This window comes from Caenorhabditis remanei, chromosome I (genome assembly GCF_010183535.1).
Source record: "Caenorhabditis remanei strain PX506 chromosome I, whole genome shotgun sequence".
NCBI classification, from domain to species: domain Eukaryota; kingdom Metazoa; phylum Nematoda; class Chromadorea; order Rhabditida; family Rhabditidae; genus Caenorhabditis; species Caenorhabditis remanei.
This window is the reverse complement of record NC_071328.1, coordinates 14,066,508-14,075,795: the sequence shown is the minus strand read 5'-3', so window position 1 is coordinate 14,075,795 and position 9,288 is coordinate 14,066,508. Positions and strand designations below refer to the sequence as shown.

The window sequence follows — 9,288 nt, the reverse complement described above, 5'->3', positions numbered from 1 at the left end:
TGTTAGAGTACTAAAAAGGTGTTTGGTAATAAAATCAGAAAATATAAGAATAAATTCTAATTTAAAAAAAATTGTCGAAAAATCTATATTTTTCATACTAGTTTTGTAAATTTACTATACTTTTTTCAATTTCACTCAAAAATATATGAAAATGACATTTTTCTAATAATTTGAATCTCTTCAAACCAGTTCTTACCTTAATACCTTTCGAATAGCAAAATATAAATGAGAATTTTAGAAAAATCAGTAATAATTATAAAATTTCGACGATCTATTCCGATAAGACGTCTTGAAGTGGTTTTCATATGGAAAACTCAAAAAATAGGGGGTAGAACAGCAATCGGCCGCTCAAAAGGGGGGGGGGGGAACACATGTCGAAATAGTGATGGAATGAGGAAAGTGTCTCCTTTTCATTTTAATATGTTCATTGGAGCGCCCTTGCTGAGTAAACATAAGAGAAGGGAACGGCCTTCCTTCTTTGATGACTGAGGCCAGCTGCCCTCCAGATGTGCAACAGGCGGTGTTCTAAACAAAAAACTGTCACGGGCAAAGATCTACTGTCGGCACTTAACCTAAACACAATGTTTATAAAACTTCCGTCATAGTTTTTAATCTTTGCCGCTACCTTCCCGCCTTCAGAGGCCTGCCCGCCTTCAGAGACCAGCAACCTGTAACCCGATACCACCCGCCACCCGCCTCTATCCCTGACTCCGCACCCTTTTGTTGGGTATATATACCCTCGTCTCGGATAGTACAGTCAGTATTCCCTCTAGACCGATATTTGGATTTTCGGTCCCCCAGCTATTACTATTTTTATTGAATCATTTGCTCTATCATTTCGTGAAGTTCACTTCCCCGCTGGCTATATGAGAATGGAGAGTGGACAGTGGACTCCATACCGGAAAGTTGAAGAACTGTGATACGAGGATTATGAGTTTTTCCGTGACCAAATTGACTTTAAAGTTGATTATGGGTTACGGTAATGACTTAATCCATAAATTGTTATCAATTTCAGTCAATTCAATCAATTTCAAAATCGTTTTTTGAAATGGACGAGTCCGAAATAAGAAAAAATGGTAACTTACTTGTTAAACAAAATTGTATTCATTTTTTCTATTTTCAGATCGTTCTCAATCTTCATCATCTGATGTTGTGAAAAAGGATCACGTTTTGGATTCATCTCAGTCATTGTTATCATCATCATCAACATCATCATTATCGTCATTCAAAATACCACGTTTACGCAAATCTACGTCTCCTGACTCAAATAATGTCAAAAATACTTGGGAAACCAAATTCTAGTGAGTTATTTATATTGAGAGAGTACCGGTTTATATTTTTTCCTTTTTTTACTAACATTTTCTATTTTCAGATCGCCCTTAATCCTCATCATCTAATACTATGAAGAAAGATCACAATCCGAATTCATCTAAATCATCATCATCAACATTGAAAGAACCACATTCTGGCAAAACAACATCTTCAAACTCAAAGGATATCAAATAACTAAGAAAAACCGGATTCAAGTAAGTTATATTATTTGTGTTCGAAACAATATCGATTTTTTTAACTGATTTTTTCTATTTTTTATAAGTCATAATGTTGTACTGATTCGAAAAATATAGTTATTTTCTTTTATGGACCTCTAGAGTTTTTTCTATGCAGGTTTGGTTGATTAGGAATCGCGCCTAGTTCCTCTGGTGAAGATGATAATGACGTATCCGTTCGGGTGATCAGGAATCATGGCTAGTTCCTCTGGTCGCGATAAGAGTGATTGAAAAAACAGAAATAGGACATGACCTACTTTTCTTCTCCAATACCTTCATCATTCTTTTTCTTTACCTATTATTCTAGGCGTTTTACTGAATAAATGCCGAAACAACTATGTATATATAAAACTGATTATTTTTGAATTCTAATTATTGATTTTTATTATTTTGCTTTGGTTTGGAAGTCGTGGAGGTGAGTAATTTGGAAAATACTGCAAATTTAGCATTGAAAATTTCGAATTTTCGACAATTTTTCATGAAAATTGATAAGAATGGCTCAAATTTAACTAAATTCGCAGATGATCATCCGGAAATAGCTTAATTTCTGTCAAAATTATAGAACGACACCTATAAAAATTGGCTGAAACTCAAGTCTTATCTTGAATAGCGCTGAAATTAATCATATTTAATCAATATGTTGCTTAAAATTGGCTAAAATCTACATTCTGAAGGGTCAAAAACCGAAATTTCTAGATTTTTCAGTTTTTACAAAAAATAATCAAATTTTTGTAAATGGGTCACAGGCTATATATCATAAATATGTATACCTTTTTTATTATTGACCAGTTGAAATTATCGTAAAAAATATACAGTGATTAGGACTAATGAGATAATTGTTGGTTTTATTTAGTTTTTATTTCCGGAATCCGGAACCGGTATAAAAAATAAACCTGGAATTTTGAAAAACTAATTTTAGGGATCAAAAGAAGTTCTTTAAGCGTCTTTTAAAAGACAACAATTGAAATTTTTAATCCCCGATTTCGGAAACTCAAAAAACCGGAATCCGCACAATTAAAACTAATAAATTTTTTATAAAATCAATTTCAGATGTCCCGAGATATTAACAAGTTGCTCTATGCCTGGCTTGGTCAAAATAACTACGGCATTCCTGTGCACGATACGATAGATGAAACAAAGGGATAAGGATTAGGATTCAAATGTGAACTCAGCGTTCAACTATGTCGCATCTGGAACCTGTTCGAACAAAAAGGTGAATTCGTTTGGCAAATTTCAAGACATATCTTTTTTACGAAGATTCTTCTCACGATCTCGTTTAATTGCAGGCCAAACAACATCTCGAGGGAGTTTTCAAGGAGGTCGGGTTATGCTGGAGGAAATACTTCGACCTGATTCATTATTTTTGTAATAAAAAGTTTTTTAATCAGACTACTTGTAATAATGATGTTGTTTTATATATTGGTTAGCTACCGTTTTGTTTTTCCGTTGTGATTCATGGAATTCGTTAAAAACTATGGATGTTTTCAGGCGGGTAACGGATTCAAAGATTAGAAAAAAAAAATGCAAGAGTCTTAGATGGTTTTAGTATAATTTGAAATATACACTTTCAAACTTTCAATACACTGAGACAACACTTTCAAAAAAAAACCAGAGCTTTACTTACTCAGGGAATTTTGGGCGAATTGCCCAGTTTATGTTGTTTCTAGCGTGCGCTTCGCTTGCTCCCCTCATCGCAATATATTCATTGTAGTGAAAAACAGAAGAAAATTTATGAATTTAATCAGCATTTATTAATTTTTTCAAAATTGAACAGTTGGTGAACAAAGAAAAGGTTGGAAGGAAACAAGTTATATATGAGTAGTGGAGAGAACGGTGGCAGGAGGTGTTTCGACGTTTCATAATAACGAGAAGTCTTCGGCGAGGGACCTGAAATGATATTCATAATAGTAGAATTCGTTAGTAGCAGCAGTGATCCTCGTCTTCGAAAAGATATCGCTTTTCATCATAACACTTGTATTAAAGGCGTATTGTGGTCTGTTGTGATATTTTCATATTATAATGTATGAGTTTCGGCGAGTTCATTTTCATAGTTCAAGAATTTTTTAATTTGGTCCACAACCCACTGAGATCGAGCGCCGGAAAGTTTGGTCATTGAAAAGGCCGAAGAAAATTGGTGGCAGTGGCTTAGGAATTCTACTAGAAATTCGTTGATTTTTTAAATTTTGACGGTATTTTGGATTATTTTTGTTGTATCCATACTTGTCATTCGACGGGCCGGCCAGGGCCGGGCCGAGGAAAAATTTTGCCGGCCTGGCCCGGCCCGGTCGGCCCGGGTAGAAAATTTTTAAAAAATTTTGCACCCCAAAAATAATTTTCAAGTACTTTTTTATCACTAAATTCACTGTAGAACTAATAAAAATCATAAATTCAGTCGAATTTTTGCAGAAAATGCCCCAAAAACCACTTTTTCAAAAATAACTGCTGAAAAAACATGTTTTTCGAATAAAAGTCGCTTCACCCGGGCCGACCGGGCCGGGCCAGGGCCGGGCCGGGCCGACCGAGTTGACCGGGCCGGTGAAAATTTGGAAATCGGCCCGGCCAGGCCCGTGACAAGTATGGTTGTATCTCTTCAATAATTTATATAGAATACGGCAAATATTAATAGAAAAACACCAAAAACTATCGAAAATAACGCCAGAAATAGCATAATTTTTAGTGTTTTTCTATCAATATTTGCCGTTTTCTCTCGAATTTATTGAAGAAATACAACAAAAATAATCCAAAATACCGTCAAAATTTAAAAAATCAACGAATTTCTAGTAGAATTCCTAAGCCACTGCCACCAATTTTCTTCGGCCTTTTCAATGACCAAACTTTCCGGCGCTCGCTCTCAGCGGGTTGTGGACCAAATTAAAAAATTCTTGAACTATGAAAATGAACTCGCCGAAACTCATACATTATAATATGAAAATATCACAACAGACCACAATACGCCTTTAAGAGACGGTTTAGCGAAGGGAGACGTCGAATCATGAGCTGTCGTGTCCACTATAAGATAACTTACTTGAATGAGTCAACTCCATGTGGCTAGCATTAGAAAGTCGAAGTGCTGACAGTCAAATCAATAGCTGGCGGTGAGAAGTTCCGTAGATAGACGGTTTTTATTTCCATCGAACAAGTGTTCTGAAGTCCCAAATTATTTTCTTCTGGATCAATAAGTTTTTTTCACTTACGAATATCTCCTTTACTTTCGAATAGCATCTTTTCTGGTATTTTAAAAACATGCATTTGATAGAATAGTGTATTTAAAACGAATAAATTAAAATAATAAATGACGCAGCAAAAAAATTGATGATTTTCAGAGTGTAGTAGAGCGCATGTTTATAAAGTGGGCGAATTGCCCTACAAATGGGCAACTTGCCCTACTCCATCCTCACGCACACCCCTACTTCTTTCACCCCACACTTGCCCAACTCTTGCTCAACCCTCGCCCAGTGGGCAACCTGCCCAAAGTGAAGGCAATTCACCGAAAATAGAGGAAAAATGCCGGCAAGGCGCTCAACCCTCGCCTAAAATTCCCTGTATATGATCTACACACGTCATGAAAATTTGGAAATATGAGATAGATTGACCATTTCCAACTAAAAAAAAGTAAGTGTCGTATTCTTTGTGGGTATTTTTTTAATTCCAACCTTTATCTGACCTCTCCCCCTTGCTCATATCTAACTTATCAGTAGATTTGATCAGCAGGACGATTCATTTTCATTGAAAACTCTTTCGAAAATGCAATCGGCAAATCAAATGCTATCGATGAACCAAATGCCATCTTCGGAGGAATTCCTTAAACAAATAGAAAAAGGGTTAAATGAGAATCCAATGGCGGCACAAATTCTATTTGAACATGACGATGCTCTCGGAATGGCCAAGCTTGCTCTCGAAAATGAGAAAAATTTGCCTGAGAAAGAAAGAAAATTCTTTTGGAAAACTATGGATCTTATGTGTAATGCTTGTGAGTTAAATTGTTCCAGTTATTGATTTTTGATTAATTATTTTCGTTTAGTCATGAAAGCTCCCGCCTACAAAAATGGGAACAAGAAACACAATGGATACAAGATTTGTTGTGAAATGGCCGACTATTGCTCATTTTACAAACAGGTCAGTTTCGAAATCTCGGGGGCTTCAGGGTTAGGAAACCAAGACATTGGGCGGCCGTGAGATTTCAAAACCAGACATTTCGAAACCAAACTTGTTCAAAATCACTGAAAAATGAGACATTTTTGGTTCAATTTTACTTTTGGTTTCAAAATGTCTTGGTTGCCAAATGTCACGGTTCCCAAACGTCCCGGAGACCATCTACAGTATCTCTTTTCAGACGTGGTTCTTCATTGTCTGCGGAGCCGTTGGTTTCCTTCTTCTCGTCGGCATCGCCGGTGGTATTTTCTTCATTATTCGCCGCAAAAACAAGAAAATAGGTGGTGGTAACCCGAAGAAAGTTGGTGGAAGCAAGCCATAATTTCAAAACGAGATCTTATTTTTATTGTAGAAATGAAGTATAAGAATATGTCACGTGTTTTACCGGTTTTGAAGCGATTTTTAACTATTTTTTTACAAAAAAAACTCGTGTGAACTAAGGTCTGTGACAATATTTTGTGAAATTTAAAATAGGCTTATTCTCAGAAATGAAAATAAAGTTTGGTCAGGGAGATGGCCTAGAAAGTTAGTCCCTCAGTGTTTTTGAGCAGTTTTTTTCTGCATTCAGCCAAACTTGGTGGTCCCCAAAATTTTGGAAATTGCCGGAATTCGCTGTACGGTTTTCAGAAACTTCTGCTGACAGCGCAGAGTGTTCTCATTTATTTACAAATGACATGTTAGGAATGCGGCTAAACACAGAAAACTGTGACGTCGTGACACACTTGTAAAGTTGACCATTTCACGTCATGAAAATGTGAGATAATCAGAATGAAAGTTTCCAATTAAAAAATTTAAGTGCCGTATTATTTACGTTTTTTTTTAAATCCCAACCTTTATTTGACCTCCCCCCTCCCCCTTTCTCGTATCTAACTTAGCAGATTTGATCAGCAAGACGATTCATTTTCATTGAAAACTTTTCCGAAAATGCAGTCGATGAATCAAATGCTATTGGGACAGCAAGCGCCTTCGACGCAGCAAATGCAAACTCTTATAACCCTTTTTGAAGAAATCTCCAAGATCATAGCTCCGGAGGACTACAAAAAATTTGTAGATGGAGATAACGAGTTCATTTTGAATAAATATCCAAGAGTGGCACAATTGTTACTTGAAAACGACATGTTTTTCGTAATATTCAAGGGTTTACTCGAAATTGAGAAAAATAAACCTGAGGACGAAAGAAAAGAGTTTTGGAAGGTGATGGATCCTCTGTGTCATGGCTGTGAGTTAAATTGTTCCAGTTATTAATTTTTGATTAATTATTTTTGTTTAGTCATGAAAGCTCCCGCCTACATAAACGGAAACAAGGAACACAATGGATACAAGATTTGTTGTGAAATGGCCGACTATTGCTCGTTTTACAAACAGGTCAGTTTTGGAGCCTTCAAGGGCTCAGGGATGCATTTCGACTGTAAACGTAAAAAAAAATCATTTTCCACAGTACCTCTTTCCAGACGTGGTTCTTCATTGTTTGCGGAGCCGTTGGGTTCCTTCTTCTCATCGTCATCGCCGGTGTTATTTTCTTCATAATTCGCCGCAAAAACAAGAAGAACGGTGGAGGTAACCCAAAGAAAGTTGGTGGAAGCAAGCCATAATTTCCAAACAAGATCTCATTTTAATTGTACAAATGAAGTATAAGAATATGTCACGTCTTTTACCGTTTTTGAAGTGATTGGGAACAATTTTTCGTACAAAAAGACTTGTGCGTACTAAGGACTGCAACAATATTTTGTGATAAACTTAAAGGTGGACTAAACTCAACTCTGATATTTTCATAGAACAACTTATGAGTACCTGTGAGTTCATTTTCATATCGAAAGAATTTCAAAATTCGGTCTGAAACCCGCTGAGAGCGGTCGCCGGTGAGTTTGGGCGTTTCGGTGGCCTAGAAATTCTCGACTTTGGCCGTGTTGATTTTTTCAAATTTTGTCGGTATTTTCGCTCATTTTTGTTGTTTTCTTTCAATAATTTTGAAAGTAAACGGCAAAAATTGATAGAGTTATTACAAAAGTGATAGAAAAAACGATGAAAACTTGCAAAAATCATTTTCGAAAAAGTTCAAGAATGTTCCACGGCCACAGAAATGCCCAAACTGTTTCGCCGCTCGTTCTCAGCGGGGAATGAACCGAATTGAAAAACTCTTTCGATATGACAATGTACTAACGGAAATGAACAAATGATCATACGTCCGGAGTCCAATTTCTGGCCGGCGATCTATTTCAGCGGGTTTCAGACCGAATTTGAAAATTCTTTCGATATGACAATGAAACTCACAGGTACACATACATTATTCTATGAAAATATCAGAGTTGAGTTTAGTCCACCTTTAAAATGAGCTTATTCTCAGAGTGAAATTTTACACATGAAATAAAAATAAAGTTTGGCCAGTTAGATGGCCTAGACGGAGAAGATTTTTTGCGCAATTTTCAGAAACTTCTGCTGTCAGCACAGAGTGTTCTCATTTATTGACAAATGACATGTAAGGAATGTGGCTAAACACAGAAAACTGTGACGCCGTGACACACTTGTAAACTTGACCATTTCACGTAATGAAAATTTGGAAATGTGAGATAATCAGAATGAAAGTTTCCAATAAAAAAATTAAGTGCCGTATTATTTACGTTTTTTTTAAATCCCAACCTTTATTTGACCTCCCCCCCCCTCTTTCTCGTATCTAACTTAGCAGATTTGATCAGCAAGACAATTCATTTTCACGAAAACACTTTCGAAAATGCAATCGATGAACAAAGCGCAATTGCAACAAGCGATATTGCTGAGCCTTCTTCAAAATCCAGCAAACCACATTCCGGAAATCTCAAACATCGTATCGCCGGAGGATCTCCATAAAGATGAGAAGTTTATTTTCAATAAGTATCCAAGAGTGGCACAAGTGTTCCTTGAAGACGACCGAGTTTTTAGAATTCTCGAGGCTTTTCTCGAAATTGAGAAAAATCAACCGGAGGACATAAGAAAAGAGTTTTGGGAGGGGATGGATCCTCTGTGTCATGCTTGTGAGTTAAATTGTTCTAGTAATTGACTTTTGATAAATTATTTTTGTTTAGTTATGAAAGCTCCCGCCTACATAAACGGAAATAAGAAACACAATGGATACAAGATTTGTTGTGAAATGGCCGACTATTGCTCGTTTTACAAACAAGTCAGTTTTGGAGCCTTCAAGGGCTCAGGGATGCATTTCGACTCCAAACGTAAAAAATCATTTTCCACAGTATCTCTTTTCAGACATGGTTCTTCATTGTTTGTGGAGCCGTTGGGTTCCTTCTTCTCGTTGCCATCGCCGGCGGTGTTTTCTTCATTATTCGTCGCAAAAATAAGAAGAAGCTTGGTGGTGGTAACACAAAGAAAGGAGGAAGCAAACCATAATTTTGAAATGAGATATTTTTTGTATTGTACAAATGAAGTATAAGAATGTGTCACGTGTTTTACCGGTTTTGAAGCGATTTTTAACTTTTTTTTTTACAAAAAAACTCGTGTGAACTAAGGTCTGTGACAATATTTTGTGAAATTTAAAATGGGCTTATTCTCAGAAATGAAAATAAAGTTTGGTCAGGGAGATGGCCTAGAAAGTTAGCCA

General features: G+C 36.4%; 3 protein-coding genes across 3 annotated transcripts; all 3 read left to right on the top strand.

Annotated features, from left to right (window-relative positions):
- Positions 1–5,291: 5,291 nt before the first annotated feature.
- Positions 5,292–6,021, top strand: GCK72_003098 (uncharacterized protein; the record flags this gene model as incomplete). The annotated part of the gene is made up of 3 exons (XM_003098198.2): positions 5,292–5,517; positions 5,569–5,663; positions 5,881–6,021. The coding sequence occupies 3 exons, from the start codon at positions 5,292–5,294 to the stop codon at positions 6,019–6,021; spliced, it is 462 nt and encodes a 153-aa protein (XP_003098246.2).
- A 602-nt stretch (positions 6,022–6,623) lies between these two features.
- Positions 6,624–7,291, top strand: GCK72_003097 (uncharacterized protein; the record flags this gene model as incomplete). Its single annotated transcript, XM_003098226.2, has 3 exons — positions 6,624–6,918; positions 6,970–7,064; positions 7,151–7,291. 3 exons carry the CDS (start codon positions 6,624–6,626, stop codon positions 7,289–7,291), a joined length of 531 nt encoding a protein of 176 aa, XP_003098274.2.
- Positions 7,292–8,427: 1,136 nt separating this feature from the next.
- GCK72_003096 (uncharacterized protein) lies at positions 8,428–9,077 on the top strand (the record flags this gene model as incomplete). Its single annotated transcript, XM_003098212.2, has 3 exons — positions 8,428–8,707; positions 8,759–8,853; positions 8,937–9,077. The coding sequence occupies 3 exons, from the start codon at positions 8,428–8,430 to the stop codon at positions 9,075–9,077; spliced, it is 516 nt and encodes a 171-aa protein (XP_003098260.2).
- Positions 9,078–9,288: the final 211 nt, after the last annotated feature.